This window comes from Bubalus bubalis, chromosome 16, assembly GCF_019923935.1.
Source record: "Bubalus bubalis isolate 160015118507 breed Murrah chromosome 16, NDDB_SH_1, whole genome shotgun sequence".
In the NCBI taxonomy this organism is placed as follows: Eukaryota; Metazoa; Chordata; class Mammalia; order Artiodactyla; family Bovidae; genus Bubalus; species Bubalus bubalis.
In genome coordinates this window covers 28,997,045-29,014,240 of record NC_059172.1, presented here as the reverse complement: position 1 = coordinate 29,014,240, position 17,196 = coordinate 28,997,045, and the positions used below count along the sequence as shown (strand labels likewise).

The following is a 17,196-nucleotide window of genomic DNA, read 5'->3' as shown; positions in this document are numbered from 1 at the left end:
AATTTTTACTACCTTCTTTGCTGGATCCATTTTATCAGTAATTCTCTTCTCATCTCCCTCTTCTCTTCTGCTCTTTTGATATTTGAGAAATAATGTAGCAAAGTTATACCTAAAAGAGCACCCACCTCTAGTCTATGTCCTATTATTTCCTTATTCTGTCTTATTTTACTTTTATTCATTATACTTATAACTAGTTGACATTATGTTACTTGTTTGTTTATTTTCTGTTTCTCCCATACAGTATAAGTTACTGAAGGTAGAGACTTGATCTTATTCATTACTATTTCCTAGTGTTTAGAACAGTGCTTGACATGCAGTAGGTGTTAACTAATATTTGTTGAATGAATAAGTATATATGGTTCTAGTAGTTGCTCTCAATCTCTCTTGAGCCTCAGTCTCCCTTAAAAACAAAGATAAAAATAGTGCTTACTACTTAATTGAGATGATTCGTGCAATGTACTTAACATAGTACATATGATGAATACTCAGTAAATGTCACCTGACATTTAAATTAACTTTCCAGTCTTCTTAGTAAACCTATATAAAAATTCTTATACTAGATGGGGGCTCACCTATAAGTGAAATTGGTGGACTTTTTAATTTTAATTTTTCCTTTTCTTCTGAATTGTCAATTGAAAATGGATAGTTGAGATTGTCAGACTTGTAATGCTCATAAGAGGACATATTTATCTCCAAAGTCATGCATGAGTCATCCCATAATATTCCAGGCTTAGAACCTTAGATTTGTCCTACTGTGTTGAATAAACATGTAAAACAAATTAAATTGGCTTTTCTGGTGGCTCAGTGGTAAAGAATCCACCTGCCAGTGCAGGAGACATGGGTTCAGTTCCTGCTCCCAGAAGATCCCACATGCCATTTAGCAACTAAGCCCCTTTACTGCAGCTACTGAACCTGTGCTCTAGAGCCCGGGAGCCGTAACTGCTGAGTCCATGTGCCACACCTGCTGAAGCCTGCATGCCCTGGAGCCTGTGTTCCAAAGAGAAGCCGTTGCAATGAGAAGCCCACGCACTGCAACTAGAGTAGCCCCCACTTGCCATACCTTGAGAAAGCCTGCCCAGCAATGAAGACCCAGCACAGCCAAAAAAAAAATTAAGACCTATTCATTCCACAAATATTTACTAAGTATCTAGTATTTATTTTGTTTTAGGTGCAAAACTATACTCTTTTACTTCATGTGTATTCAGTGCCATTAATTTTGTTATTTCTTGGAGAAGCTGAATGTGGGTAGGACTAATAGATACACTGGATTTTTGGTATGTTTTTTGTTTTCCTTTTGCTGGATAATTGGATTTTTTTGAAATCTCTGTAAAGCTGTTACCATTATTCTATTCACCTTGGATTTCTCACAAATCCTATGGAAGTCAACTTAGGAATTACTTTACATTAAGTATAATTATTTATGACTTTGTGGACTTGATTCAAACTCAAATAGGTCATGTATTTTCAGGGTAGACAAATTTCCACCTGTGTTAATGTGGTGCCTTCATTTTAAGTATAACATTGGTACAACACTTATATAAACAAAGCAACAGAATATAGCTTTATGCTTTCACATGCTTGATTGATATTTTTCATTTTATCCTTAGGGTGCAAGTCCCAGCACTCTTAAGGAGTTTTTGTGAGTGCTAGAAGGTCAGTAATTTGAATTATGGCCTGAATAAACACTGTGTGGTTCTCTTGGTTTCAAAATCCCTTTGTTTCCCTTATTGTAACACGTAACTGAAGTACAAGTAAATTTTCTTCAAGGTGGATCTCTAATTTTGGATAACCCCTTTTCAAATCAGAAATTAGCTTGCAGACTGAAATCTCAAAGTATATTTTATCATTTATACCTATAATCTAAAACATGCTTTCAAAGATTCTATATTTATTTTGCTGAAATGTTATTGTCTTAATATTAGAAGTCTACATGTATACTCTAGTTCTAAAATTAAAAATATTTGACCCAAGTGTGAATGCTTCCCTTTCCCTACCCATGACAGATATTGCCTGTTAAGTGTGGCATACTTTCCTGCCAAGCCTTGGCTAATTCTCATCTGTGCCGCAGAGTCCCTCTAAAAACTGTGCTCTAGGAAGGTACTACCATTAGTTCAGAATTGGCAAATATGAAACCTACCATTACTATTACTACTATTAATTGGCTTGGCTAGTTGATAGTAACTGTGAGCTCTTTGGATTCTCAGGAGTATCAGAATTTGGGAAAAAGATATATAAAATTTTTTAATGAAACAAAAATAGAGAACATTAAAATAAATTTCCACATTAATTTGATATATTAAAATTTTAATTTTCAGGTTGATTTGATCTATAACAGCTTTACTGATATCCTTGTAACATTTATTAAGTAGTAGTAATAAGATACTATTAAGTACCATTTGTAAACTGCCAAATATTGACCACCTGCTATGTGCCTAGCACTATGTTAGATGCTTCACATCATTATCTCACTTAATCCTTATAATGGTTTGTAAGGTAAGTATTATTATCCCTATTTTATAGATGAAAATTGAAACATAGAGATTTTCACATATCCGGGGCCCTACCATTTGTTAGTAGCAGAGATTCTCTACTCAGAGTTCTCAGGTTCATTTGACTCTTAACTTCGGGTCTTTTTACTATATTGGTCTACTTCTCAGTTTATATGAAGGCTAATGGTTGTGTTTGTAGTAGTGCTATGTAGAGGTTTGCTGATTGAGTCTATGTAGAAGTACGCTGGTCAGCTCTATAGAGGTTTTTGCTGGTGAAGACTCGTATGTCTCTTGACTCCTCAAATAATCAACAAACTTCTTAAAGTAATGGACACTACTTAGAATTCTCTAACACTGGAATATATAATAATAATATGACGTCAAAGCTTCTTTGAGATGTCAGTACTGAGTACAGACAGACATCAGTAAGTTTGACTTACTGATTTAATTTCAGACATTCTTTAGGACTGATATAAAAATTAAAAAAAAGAATTTCTCCCTTAAATTCTTTGGGTTTTTCAAAACAATTTTCTGTCCTAGGTAGGTAAAAAGTAATTCTGGTTAAAGAGGAAAAATTCACTTAGTATCATTTGGGGTATCACTAAACTACCATTATCCTTGCCCAGAATAAAGCTGATACTACAGATTTATAAATGGTTTTGTGTTCTCAACTGTAAAATGGGGATAATAATAGTAATCTCTGTGGTAAAATTGTTAGGAGATTTCAATAAACCAGTGTGTATTAGCTCTAGGAGCTAATCTTGATTCTCTTCTTTTCCTCAACTCTGCCATTTCCATACATCAGCAAGTCCTGTTGACTCTTTGTCTTAAAGTAATCTGAATCTGATCACTCCTCTTTGACTACTAACACCCTAGTCCGAGCAGCCTCTCCCATTTCTTGCCTAGTCTACTGCAGTGACTTCTTTACTAGTCTCACTGCTTCCACTCTTACCTCTCATCACCTAGCAACTAGAATGATATTTTAAACTATAAATCAGGTTTTGCTATTTCTTTACTTAAAATCTTCCCATGGCTTCCCATTATACTTAGTATAAAATTTAGATTCTTTACTCTGGTTTGCAAATTTGATCTGGCCTCTGCTTACTTTTGTAACCCTTCCTTGCCCTGTATACTTTTGCTGCACTGGCTCTCTTTTCTGTTTTTAAATACATCAGACTAATTCCTACCTTTGATCTTTTGCGCCGTCCTGTTCCCTCTTTCTGAAATGCTTTCTCCTCTGTCACCTACATTTTTCAAGTCCTAGTGGTTAACCTTGAAGTCTCTATCCTGCCTCTTTTTTCCTCCATTTTCTGTGTCTGTGAGCAAATCCAGTTGGTTTTCCTTTAAATATATTCAGAATTTGTTCACTTTTTGTCAGTTCTACTACAGACATTTTGGTCACCATCTTCTCTGCTTGGTTTTCAGGAGTCTCCTAATTTGTCTTTCTGTTTCTCCTGTCTCTGCCTGGCTGTACTTTTCACCTAGCAAATTGAGTAGTGCTTTTTAAAAAGTACTTTATTTTTTTGAACAGATTTGGATTTATAGGAAAATTGAAAAAATAGTACAGAGAGTTCTCATATACTCTGCATTCAGTTTCCCTTGTTCTTAACATTTTGTGTTAATATGGTACATTTGCTCCAATTAATAAACCAATATTGATACATTAATATTAATAAAGCCCATGGTTTATTCAGATTTCTTTAGTTTTTAGCTATTGTCTTTTTCTGTTCCAGGATACCACATTACATTTTCTTGTTATGTCTTCTTAGACTCCTCTTGGTTGTGAAAGTTTTTCATACTTTCCTTGTGTTTGAGGACCTTGACAGTTTTGAGGACTAGTCAGATATTTTGTAGTATGCCCCACTTCTTCAATTTATCTCGTGTTTTTCTTATGATTAGATTATGGTTATGGGTTTTTAGAAGGAAGACCACAGAGAGAAAATGCCATTTTCATCATATCATATATCAAGGGTATACATATCAATATGATCTTACATCATCTAGTCCCCCATTACTTTACTAAGTCTGTCTGCTACTACTCTCTGTCTTATAAATTCCAATCCAATTTATTAGGTCCTTGAGGTTTCTTGAACATACCAAGCTTGTTTCTCCCTCAGGAGCTTAGTATTTGCTGTTCCCTGTTCCATTGGATGCTCTTCCTCTAGGTAGCAGTGTGATTTAACCCCTACTTGGAGTTTCTGCTTATTTATCACCTTGTCAGAGAGATCTTCATTGAACATTTTATAAAAAACTGTATACCACCCCCTTTTTCTTTTGTTTTCTGCCCTGCTTTATTGTGTCTTCCATTTATCTCAACATGACATATATTTACTTTTCTACTCGTTTACTGTTTTTCTCCCCTTACTAGACTGTAGTTTAATGGAAATTAGAAATTTTTCTGTTTTGTTCATTCCACTAGCCTCAGCCTCTAGAACCATGCCTGGCACATAGTAGATGCTCAACAAATATTTATAAATGAATGACTATCCAAATTATTTTCTAGAAAAATTATGCCAGTTTATACTTCCTGAGCATATTGAAATGCTGCATCTTGTACAGCATTGAATGTTGTCTTTTAAAATGTTTGGTTAGCAAAAGTTGTTTCTTTTAAATACATTTTGATGATCACTAGTAAAGGAAAGCTTTCATATATTTTTAGTTGTAAATTTCTTTTTCTTGAATTGCTTCATTGTGTTTCATAAGCTATTTTTAAATTGTATAAACTGTGAGTCTGGATACATTAGTAGTGTGATAGGTACATGAAAATAACTTATTTTACCTTCCTTAGGTTATTATAGTGACCACATCACCAAGTTCAACCTTCGTGCCCAACATTCTCTCCAAATCCCATAACTATGCAGCAGTCACTAAGCTTGTACCAACATCAGTCATTGCTTCCACAACTCAGAAGCCACCAGTGGTTATAACTGCTTCACAGTCCTCTCTGGTCAGTAGTAGCAGCAGTGGCAGCAGCAGTTCTACACCATCACCTATTCCTAATACAGTTGCAGTAACAGCTGTGGTTTCTTCCACACCATCTGTGGTCATGTCAACAGTAGCACAAGGTAAGTGGTAATTCATCACGAAATTCTGTCCATGTAGTGTATGGAATTTTTTTTCATAATATTTTAATTTTATTGGAGTATAATTGATTTACAATGTGGTAGTTTCAGGTGTACAGCAAAGTGATTCAGTTATACATAGATTCATTCTTCTTTAGTTTCTTTTCTCTTATAGATTATCACAGAATATTGAATAGAGTTCCCTGTGCTATATATATAGTAGGTCCTTGTTGATTATCTCTTTTATATATAGTAGTGTTCATCCCAAGCTTCTGATTTAATCCCCGCCCCCCAACAACACACGCACATTTCCCTTTTGTGAAATTGTTATTTGAGAAAAGAAGGGTATTTCTCTTGTTGTTCAGTCGCCCAGTTGTGTCTGACTCTTTGCTACCCCATGGACTGCAGCATGTCAGCGTTCCCTGTCCTTCATCATCTCCCAGAGTTTGCTCAAACTCATGTCCGTTGAGTTGGTGTTGCTATCCAACCATCTTGTCCTCTGTCGTCCCCTTCTCTTCCCGTCTTCAATCTTTCCCAGCATCAGGGTCTTTTCCAGTGAGTTGGCTTTTTGCATCAGGTGGCACAAATATTGGAGCTTCAGCTTCAGCATCAGTCTTTCCACTGAATATTCAGGATTGATTTCCTTTAGGATTGACTGGTTTGACTGACTGGTATTTCTCTTCATTATTATTGAAATACCTTTAGGCAAATGAATATTCCATGCTTCCATTTTTCATTCTTAATTTTCTCCAGGTATCTTCTGAATCTTTTGGGAACCTGTGACTTTGACTTCCCTATTTTCTCCTTTGTTTCTTAGCATCCTGTATATCTTTGAGCCCTAAGTCGTCATAGGAGAGCTAGACAAGACATCTCAGAGATTTCTCCTAAATTCAGTGGAATTCAATAGAGCATGAGAGATATAAAAGTAAACTATCCAAATGTAGATACTCCAAGGAAAGTGTATGATTATTTTGAGTTTTTGTTTGAGATATTTAATTTAGATATAAGGGCTAAGAAATTAAGGCATTTTCTTAGAAAAAGGTAAATGTTAGCAGAAGTGGTAATATATAAACTGCAGTTGTGATCTGAGTGCAGGGCTTCTTCAGTAGCTTCTTTGTAGGTACCTGGGGCACTATGGCATTCAGTGTCTGCTTCTTTTGGGGACTAAAGACAAACTGTTTTAGAGCTGATGTGTCTGTTTCTGGTTATTCTTCTAGGGGCAGCTGGTGGTGGAGGGGGAAGAGTCTTAGTAACAATAAGACCTGGTGGAGGACTCCATGTTAATAAGTGTAGTTGTTCAGTTGCTAAGTCGTATCTGACTCTTTGTGACCGCATGGACTGCAGCACACCAGGCTTCCCTGTCCTTCACTATCTCCTGGAGTTTGCTCAAGCTCATGTCCATTGACTCAGTAATGCTGCCCAGCCATCTTATCCTCTGTTACCTGCTTCTGTTGCCCTCAGTCTTTCCCAACATCAGGGTCTTTTCCAATGAGTTGGCTCTTCGAATCACATGGACAAGGATTGGAGCTTCAACTTCAGCATCAGTCCTTCCAATGAATATTCAGGGTTGATATCCTTCAGGATTGACTGGTTTGATCTTGCAGTCCAAGGGACTTCTCAGGAGTCTTCTCCAGCACCACAATTAGAAAGCATCAATTCTTTAGCACTCAGCCTTCTTTATGGCCCAGCTCTCACATCCATGCGTGACTACTGAAAAAAATCATAGCTTTGACTATGTGGACTTTTGTCAGCAAAGTGATGTCTCTGCTTTTTAATGCACTGTCTACGCTTGTCATAGCTTTTCGTCCAAGGAGCAAGCATGTTTTAATTTCATAGCTGCAGTCACCATCCGCAGTGATTTTGGAGCCCAGAAAAATAATCTGTCACTGTTTCCACTGTTTCCCCATCTATTTGCTATGAAGTGATGGGATCAAATGCCATGATCTTAGTTTTTTGAATGTTGAGTTTTAAGCCAGCGTTTTCACTTTCCTCTTTCACCATCATTGAGAGGCTCTTTAGTTCCTCTTTGCTTTCTGCCATTTAAGTGATATCATCTGACTGGCTCTAAAAGTAGAGTTTAGGGGAATTGTGTATGGTTGGCTCATGTGTATGGAGAGGAACTACATATTTGGAATATAAGAAGTCCTAAATTCTACCAATTAGAATGTTTATACTGAATTGGTCATCTATGAAATAGGATAACTGAAATTTTCTTTTTTATTATGGAAAATTGCAAGCACATAAGTAGATAGAATAGTAAAATGAATACCCATGTGCCCATTACCCAGCTTCAGTGATGAGCAACACATGGTCAGTCTTGTTTCATCTATACCTGCTTTTTTCCTCTACATATCCCTGACCCGGAATATTTTGAAGCAAATCCTAAATATCATAATTTCGGTTATAAATACTTCAGTATGTATCACAACATGATTCTTCCCTTTTATCCCCTCTAGTTTTCATACAGTATTTATCAGACTATAAGTCATAAATAACCTTTTTTATCTTATCTCTTAAATTCATCTGACTCTTGTTCTTCATTAACAGAAGAATGGACTATTATTTATTACTCAGGTTGATTACTATTATTTTTCTACTTTTTATTGTTTCTCAGATATATCCTGTTGCCATTGTCTTTTCTCTTACTTTGGTGAGAGAAATTTCTTTTGTCTCATTCTTCTAATAATGTTTTATAGACTTGATGAATTACCTTACCCAGTATTGTGACAGTCTTCTGCTTTTATTTTCCTCCTTGATTGCACTTCAACCTAAGTAATATGGTACTTCCTATTTTATTGTATACACTAATACTCCTGTTCTCTTTACTATATTTTTTTTTTAGTCTGGCCCTGAACCCAATTCCCAATTCCCATTTTCCATTTCTGTTTCATGAAATCTTCTTATTATGAAATTCCTCAACCCTGTCAATTCAAATGTGCTCCTATATAAAAGGATGTAGAGAACATAGATTAGTTAGGTTACTCATGTGCACAGTTTACCTCAGTTAATACAAGAGTTCATTAATGCAATGTAAAGGTTAAAGTTTTCAGATAGTTTAAAAATACTTTCACTTGAATAACACTTTATATTCATTAAGTTTTAAAACGTTGGCACTTGAAAGGGGCTCCAGAGATAATCTAGTTCAGTAAAACTAAGCAATATAGCAGACACATGTCACTAAAATCCTAGCAGTCAGGGAGGGATAGAGGTGAGCAAGGTGGAAGAATAATGTGTAAATAAGATGAGTAAGCCCTTGAGCTGATTCTAACTGCATCTTTCTTTTCTCTTCTCTCAAAATATTCCTCAATCTGTGGTTTTACCTGATCTGTTAAACAACCCTTAGAGAATTATAGTGCAGGGTAAACTCAACATACAGGAAAACTGAGTTGGAGTGTCTTAAGATTTCTTCTTCATTTTTATTATTCTCCAGAAACATTTTACATACAAATGTGATATTTAAATTTTTTTTCTGTAATGCAATATAAATGTCATAATAGGGCTGTGGGGGAGGAAGGTGTGAAATAGCCTGTTTGATAATTAGATTTTTATAATTAGGTTATTAATTTATCAGTTTCTCTTCATTACAGATAATAGTCCTCTTGTGTTGTTGATGAATTGTAAGATTACTGATGAAAAATCTGGGAGAGGGAATAATTTTTCTCAAACTCATAACATCTGTAGTGAAAATTGTTGGTATTTGCTTCCTGTGCATGCTTGCTAATACTAGCATTGCACTGAAAAATTTCGTAAAATCTCTTATCATGAGAATTTTTTGCTATAGATACATTAAATAGTATGCCCACTTGTACCTTTCCACATGATTATTTAATGACCCAGTTCTCAAGAAACAACTGATATTTACTTTATTGGAAATGAGATACAGAAAAGCTGTTTTACCATGCTAAATAATAAAAGGTGAATGTTTCAGTATAAATTATTTTGTCTAATGCCATTTTTAAATTGACTCATTAAAACCTGAAAAGCAATATTTAAAAAACGGTATTCAAAACTTAGTTTGCAAAAAACAAAACCAAACTTAGTTTGCTTTTGTTCTTTTATTCACATTGAGAATCTATATTTTCTAAGAGAAAAACCTATTGAGAGATGTGTGAGAATGTGCTGGCTGATGTTTCTTTTGTTTTGACTCTTCACCAAGGGAAAATGAATTAGTTTTTTGAGTGTTGGAGCAATGGTGCCTCTCTTGCAAAGTTTGAGGACTAGATATCAGATATGTAAAATACTACATCCATTATATCTGACACTAGGTGTTGAATAATCATTGTTTTTATTGATTTACCTAGTTTTAAATTATTATCTACTATAATAACCAGAAGTAGCCTTAATTATGCTTTAATTTTAAATGTTCTTTTCCTTACTTTTCTATAGGTGTATCTACATCAGCAATCAAAATGGCATCAACCAGACTTCCTTCTCCCAAAAGCTTAGTGGGTGCCCCAACTCAGATTCTTGCACAGTTTCCTAAACAGCATCAGCAGTCTCCTAAGCAGCAGTTACATCAAGTGCAGCAACAGACACAGCAACAGGTGGCCCAGCCTTCTCCAGTATCTCATCAGCAACAGCCTCAGCAGTCTCCTTTGCCACCTGGTATCAAGCCTACCATTCAAATCAAACAGGAGTCAGGTAAATGGAAAAATGTTTATAGGAGATGGTAATTCTTCCCCAGTCACCAGTTCTCTGAAAATTGTAATAATATATATGGATTTACTTCCACATATAGGCTCCTTAAGCACAAGAGTTTTAATTCCAAAGTATATTCTGAGGCCCTCATGTTGGGGATATTTATATAGAGGAAACTGATGCTTGGGAATAGAGAAGAATGAAAAAGCAGTTTGCACAGCAGGAAGAGGTTTTCTTCAGTGAACTTTCAGGAGAGATAAAGGAAGCAGAGGAAACAAACCCAGATTTTAGAACTATACTCTGGAGCCCACTGGGGTTATGAGAAGTGAGCAGTAGAAAAATTAGTCTGGGGAGTCTTGTGTTAGAGATCATATTGTGAATTTGGCATGAGTTGCTAGGTGCTAGGCAGAGGTACTAAGATTAAAAGACACTGTACAGTGAAGAAATGTGGCGTAACAGTTTATTGAAATCATCTCTAGCACAGTGGGCACTCAAAGGTAGAAGACAATAACATAAGTTACTGAATCATAAAGGTATTGACTAGAAAGGCAGATAGGATAGAGTCTTAGATTTAAGGAGATTAAATGCCTCATAACATACTTAATATCTTTAAGAAAAGAAAATGGATTTTTTTTTCCTCCATGGAATCTATATTTTATTTCAGAGTAGAACAGGACTTTGGGAGATCCTGATATTTTCAATTTTTTGTTTACTTTCTTGATAGGAACATATTATTTTTTTAAGATGTAATTGATATAACATTGTATTAGCTTTATATGTAGCATAATGATTTGATGATTATATATATATATATATATATAACAAAATGATTACTACAATAAGCATCATCACCACACATAGTTGCAGTGTTTTTTCTTGTGATGAGAACTTTTAAGATTTACTCTCAGCGACTTGCAATGTACAATGCAGTACTGTTAACTATAGTCATCATGCTGTGCATTACACCTCCAGCACTTATGTGTCTTTTAACTGTAAGTTTGTACCTTTTGACTGGAACTTTGTACCATTTGGTCACTGCCTCACAGCTAGTATGAGGTATGGATAGTACAATGTATCAGTAGTCATAGGGAAATCGATCTCTCGTTTTCTTTTTGCCTGCAGTCTCTGTCAGGCTTTAGTTTCAATGGTATATGTGCTTTCAAGAAAGAAGTGTAAAGTTTTCCTTTTCAAAATGCTCTGAAATTTTTTTAAAAAAAGAGCTTTATTGAGAGAGAATTCACCTACCATTCAACCCATTTAGAGTACTATTTAATGGTAGGTAGTATATCCTTGGTGGCTCAAATGGTAAAGAATCTGCCTACAGTGTAGGAGATCTGGGTTCAGTTGCTGGGTCAGAAAGATCCCTTGGAGAATGGAATGGCTACCCACTCCAGTATTCTTGCCTGGAGAATTCCATGGACAGAGGAGCCTGGTGGGCTACAGCCATAGGATCACAAAGAGTCGGACATGACTGAGCAGCTTTCACTCACTCCGTATATTCACAGATATGTACAACCATCACCACAGTTGATTTTTAGAATATTTTTATCACTTTCAAAAGAAGTCCCACCATGACAACCTCTTAGCCTTAAGCAACCACTAATCTACTTTCTGTCTCTAGATTTCTGTATTCTGGGTTTTTATGTGAATGCAGTCATTTAATGTGTGATCTTTTGTGACTGGCTTCTTTTACTTCACAATGATTTCAAGGTTCATTTATGAAATAGAATTATTAGTGTTTCATTCCCTCTTATGGCCAAATAATATTTTCACATTCTGTTTATCCACTTGTCCATTGATAACACTTGTTTGTCTCTGATTTTTGGATTCTAGCAACTAGTACTTTGTGTGAAGTGTGAAGTGATATTTCATTGTGGTTTTGATTTGTGTTTCTCTGATAACTAATAGTCTTGAGTGTCTTTTCATGTGGTTATTGGCCCTTTTTATATCTACCTTGGAGAAATGTCTATTTATATCTTTTGCCATTTTTAAATTGAGTTATTTGTCTTTTTATTATTGAACTGAAAGGTGTTTTTTTTTTTTTTTTTGCTATACATATTTTAGATATTAAGCCTTTATCAGATACATGAACTTCCAACATTTCCTCCCATTCTGTGGGTCGTTTTTTCATCACTTGATGGTGTCCTTTGAAGCACAAGCGCCTTTAATTTTGATGATGTACAGTTGATTTTTTTCTTGTGTTGCTTGTACTTTTGGTATCTTATTTAAGAATCTTTTGCCAGATCCTAGGTTATGAAGATTATCCTTATGTTTTTCCTAAGAGATTGATACTTTTACCTCTTAAATTTAGATCTTTGATCTGTTTTGATTAATTTTGTAATGGTGTGAAGTAAGGATCCCACTTCATTCTTTGCATATTGAGCTTTGATTATCCCAATACCATTTTTAAAAAAGACTGTTCCTTCACTCAATGATCTCAGTACCCTTGTGGAAAATCCACTGAAAACATGTATGACTTTATTTCGGGATTCTCAATTGTATTCCATTATACGTCTGTCTCTGTGCTGATTTGATTACCATTGGTTTATATTAAGCTTTGAAATCAGGAAGTGTGAATATTCCTGTTCTGTTGTTTTTTAAAAGATGTTTGGCTGTTCTGAGTCCCTTGTGATTCTGTATGAATTTTGAAATCAGCTTGTCACTTTCTACAAAAGAGAAAGCTGAAAATCTCATGGGTTTGCTTTGAATCTATAGATCAGCCAAGGAGTATTACCATCTTTATAATATTAAATCTTCTGATCCATGAACATGGGTTGTTTCTGTGTTTATTTAGATCTTTAATTTCTTTCAACACTGTTGAAATGAATGGTTTTCAGTGTATTAACTTTACACTTTTGTTAATTTATTTTTAAGTATTTTATTTTTCTAGTTACTTGGATTAGTATAGAAATGCAACTGAATCTATTGATTTTACATCTGCAACTTAGCTAAACTCACTTTTAGTCCTAATAGTTTTTAGTGAATTCCTTAGGATTTTCTATATGAAATAATCAAATCATCTGCAAATAGAGATAGTTTCTTCTGTTACAATCAGGATGCCTTGTATTTCTTTTTCTTGCCTGATTTCCCTGATTAGAATGGTAAAATTTTGAATATAACTGGCAAGAGTGAATATCATTGTTTTGTTTCTAGTTCCTTCTATTCATAGAATTTCTTTCAGTGTCTGTTGTAAGGTGGTCAGCAACAAATTCGCTTCATTTTTAATTTATTTGGTAAAGACTATTTCATCTGCAATATTTGAAAGACAGCTTTGCTGAATATCAGCTTCTTGGTTGACGGTCTTTGACACTTTGAACACATATTTCTACTGCCTCCTGGCCTCCATTGTTTCCACCGAAAAGTCAGTTTCGAACCTCGACGCAATTCTGTTGTAAATGAAAAACTGTTGTTCTCTTGATGCTTTTTGGATTTCCTCCATGTCTTTGACTTTCAGCATTTTAAGTATGGTATGCCTGTTTGTGGATCTCTTCGTATTTATCTTCTTTAGCATTTGTCCAGCTTCCTGATGTGTAAGTTACTGCTTTTCAATAAATTTGGGACATTTTCAGCCATTATTTCTTTGAATGTCCCCTTTTCTCTCTGTTCCTTCCTTTTTGTAGTTACATATATATTGTGTACTTACTGGTGTTTCACATTTATGTTCATTTTTTTCATTCTTTTTTCTTTCTATTCTTCAGCTTGCATAATCTGTAAGTGATCTGTCTTTAAATTTGTTAATTCATTTTTCTGCCTGTTCAGATCTACTCTTAAGCCCTTCTAGTGAATTTTTTATTTCAATTGCTATACTTTTCAGCTCTACATTTTCCATTTGATTTTTTTTTGTAATTTCTATTGCTTAATTCATATTCTTTATTTGATGCAACTTTGTTATCATACCTTCTTTTACTTCTGTAATCATGCTTTCCTCTAGTTCTGTGAACATATGTGTAATGGCTGTTTTGAAGCCTTTTTGTTGTTGTTGTTAAATCTGAAACATGATTGCTCTCACAGTTTCTGTTGACTGCTTTTTTTCCCCTGTGTGGGTCATATTTTCCTGTTTTTTTGCATGCCTCCTGATGTTTTTGTTGAAAACTGGACATTTTAGACATTTTACATTGACATTTTAGATTGTATATATAGATAATAGACATTGTGTGTTGTAACTGGGTACAGGTCTTTCTCTACCCTCATTTGTGATTTGTTACTGTTATTAGCATGGTTATTTGTTGTTTAGTGACTGGATCAATTATTTTGTTGAAGTTCATTTCAGTTCAGTCGCTCAGTCATGTCCGACTCTTTGCAACACCATGAATCGCACCACGTCAGGCCTCCCTGTCCATCACCAACTCCCGGAGTTCACTCAGGCTCAATGTCCATCGAGTCAGTGATGCCATCCAGCCATCTCATCCTCTGTCGTCCCCTTCTCCTGCCCCCAATCCCTCCCAGCATCAGAGTCTTTTCCAATGAGTCAACTCTTTGCATGAGGTGGCCAAAGTACTGGAGTTTCAGCTTCAGCATCATTCCTTCCAAAGAAATCCCAGGGCTGATCTCCTTCAGAATGGACTGATTGGATCTCCTTGCAGTCCAAGGGACTCTCAGGAGTCTTCTCCAACACCACAGTTCAAAAGCGTCAATTCTTCGGCGCTCAGCCTTCTTCACAGTCCAACTCTCACACGCATACATGACCACAGGAAAAACCATAGCCTTGACTAGACAGACCTTTGTTGGCAAAGTAATGTCTCTGCTTTTTAATATGCTATCTAGGTTGGTCATAACTTTCCTTCCAAGGAGTAAGCGTCTTTTCATTTCATGGCTGCAGTCACCATCTGCAGTGATTTTGGAGCCCAGAAAAATAAAGTCTGACACTGTTTCCCCTGTTTCCCCATCTATTTCCCATGAAGTGATGGGACCAGATGCCATGATCTTCGTTTTCTGAATGTTGAGCTTTAAGCCAACTTTTTCACTCTCCACATTCACTTTCATCAAGAGGCTTTTGAGTTCCTCCTCACTTTCTGCCATAAGGGTGGTGTCATCTGCATATCTGAGGTTATTGATAAGCCCCCACTATTGTTCCTTAGGGAGGTACAGCTCCAGGTATGCCCAGTTATTCTGAGGTGACAGTGGTATTGGTATGGCTCTTTCTTCTTTTTTCCTGACCACATCTAGTTGTTAAACTTCACTAACTGATTTCTCTGTTGTATCCAACAATGCTCTGGAGCATAAGTTGCTCTACAAACTGTTGCAAATTGTGGCTTCTTTGAAGGAATAATTTCAAAGGTCTATTTTTGATATTTGTTCTTACCACAGGAGGGTTCCTCTCAGTCTCTCTTCTACAAACTATCTGGCCTATAGTCTATCTTAATCAAATCCATGATTCTACTTATAGAATTGCCTTTCATCACATCTTCCACTGTTTTGAGATACCCTTAGGCTTGAACTTCTCCACTGTTTTTCAGTTGCTAAGTGGAGTCCGACTCTGCGACCCCATGGACTGCAGCATGCCAGGCTTCCCTGTTCTTCAGTATCTTCTTGGAGTTTGTTGAAACTCATGTCCATTGAGTCGATGATATCATCAAGCCATCTCATCCTCTGTTGCCCTGTTGCAGGAATGGGAAACCCCTTTCAGAGCCCGAGAGTGGGCTCTTGTCTAACACTTGGAAATGAATTGTCCAAGGAGACATATGAGCTGACAAAGCAAGAGATTTTATTGGGAAAGAGGTTGCTTGGCAGAGGGCAGCAGGCTAAGGGAACCCAGGAGAAGTGCTTTGCCACGTGGCTTGCAGTCTCTGGTTTTATGGTGGCGGGGTTAGCTTCCTGGTTGTCTTTGGCCAATCGTTCTGACTCAGAGTCTTTCCTGGTGGTGCCAAGGATTGCTCAGCCAAGATGGATGCCAGCAAGAAGGATACTGGGAGGTAGTTGGACACATGGTGTCTCCTTTTGACCTTTCCCAAACTCTTCTGATTAGTGGTGGCTTGTTAGTTCCGTGTTCCTTGTGAGGACCTCCTGTCATAAAATAACTCAAACAGATGATTACTGTGGTGCCTGGCCAGGGTGGGTGATTTCAGTCAGTATGCTTCTAACAGCCCTCTTCGCCTCCTTCCCTCAATTTTTCCCAGCATCAAGGTCTTGTCCAATGAGTTGACTCTTCACATCATGTGACCAAAGGATTGGAACTTGAGCTTTAATATCAGTCCTTCCAATGAATATTCAGGGTTGATTTCCTTTATTATTGACTGATTTTATCTCCTTGCAATCCAAGGAACTCCCAAGAGTCTTCTCCAGCACCACAGTTCAAAAGCATCAGTTCTGCGGCACCCAGCCTTCTTTATGGTCCAACTCTGACATTCATAAATGACTACTGGAAAACCTATAGCTTTGACCGGAAGGACCTTTTTTGGTGAAGTAATGGCTCTTCTTTTTAATACACTATCTAGGTTTATCAAAGCTTTTCTTCCAAGGAGCAAGCGTCTTTTAATTTTATGACTATAGTCGCTGTCCACAGTGATTTTGGAGCCCAAGAAAATAAAGTCTGCCTCTGTTTCCATTGTTTCCCTGTCTATTTGCCATGAAGTGATGGGACTGGATGCCATGATCTTCCTTTTATGAATGTTGAGTTTTAAGCCAGCTCTTTCACTCCCCTCTTTTACTTTCATCAAGAGGCTCTTTATCTTTAGTTCCTCTTCACTTTCTGCCATAAGGGTGGTGTCATCTGCATATCTGAGGTTATTGATATTTCTCCTGGCAATCTTGATTACAACTTGAGCTTCATCCAGCCCCACATTTAGCATTATATACTCTGCATGTAATTTAAATAAGCAGGGTAACAGTATACAGCCTTGATGTACTCCTTTCCCAATTTGGAACCAGTCTGTTGTTCCATGTCCAGTTCTAACTGTTGCTTCTTGACCTGCATACACGTTTCTCAGGAGGCGGGTAAGGTGGTCTGGTATTCCCATCTCTTTCAGAATTTTCCAGTTTGTTGTGATTGACACAGTCATAGGCTTTAG

General features: G+C 36.4%; 1 protein-coding gene across 16 annotated transcripts in view; it reads left to right on the top strand.

Annotated features, from left to right (window-relative positions):
- EMSY (EMSY transcriptional repressor, BRCA2 interacting) overlaps positions 1-17,196 on the top strand; it is an 81,517-nt gene that overhangs the window by 21,294 nt on the left and 43,027 nt on the right. For all 16 annotated transcript variants that reach the window (XM_006041059.3, XM_006041058.3, XM_006041063.3 and 13 more), the window contains 2 exons: positions 5,278-5,554; positions 9,938-10,192. In XM_006041059.3, coding sequence (XP_006041121.1) covers positions 5,278-5,554; positions 9,938-10,192 — 532 coding nt within the window. The remainder of the gene's footprint in view (positions 1-5,277; positions 5,555-9,937; positions 10,193-17,196) is intronic.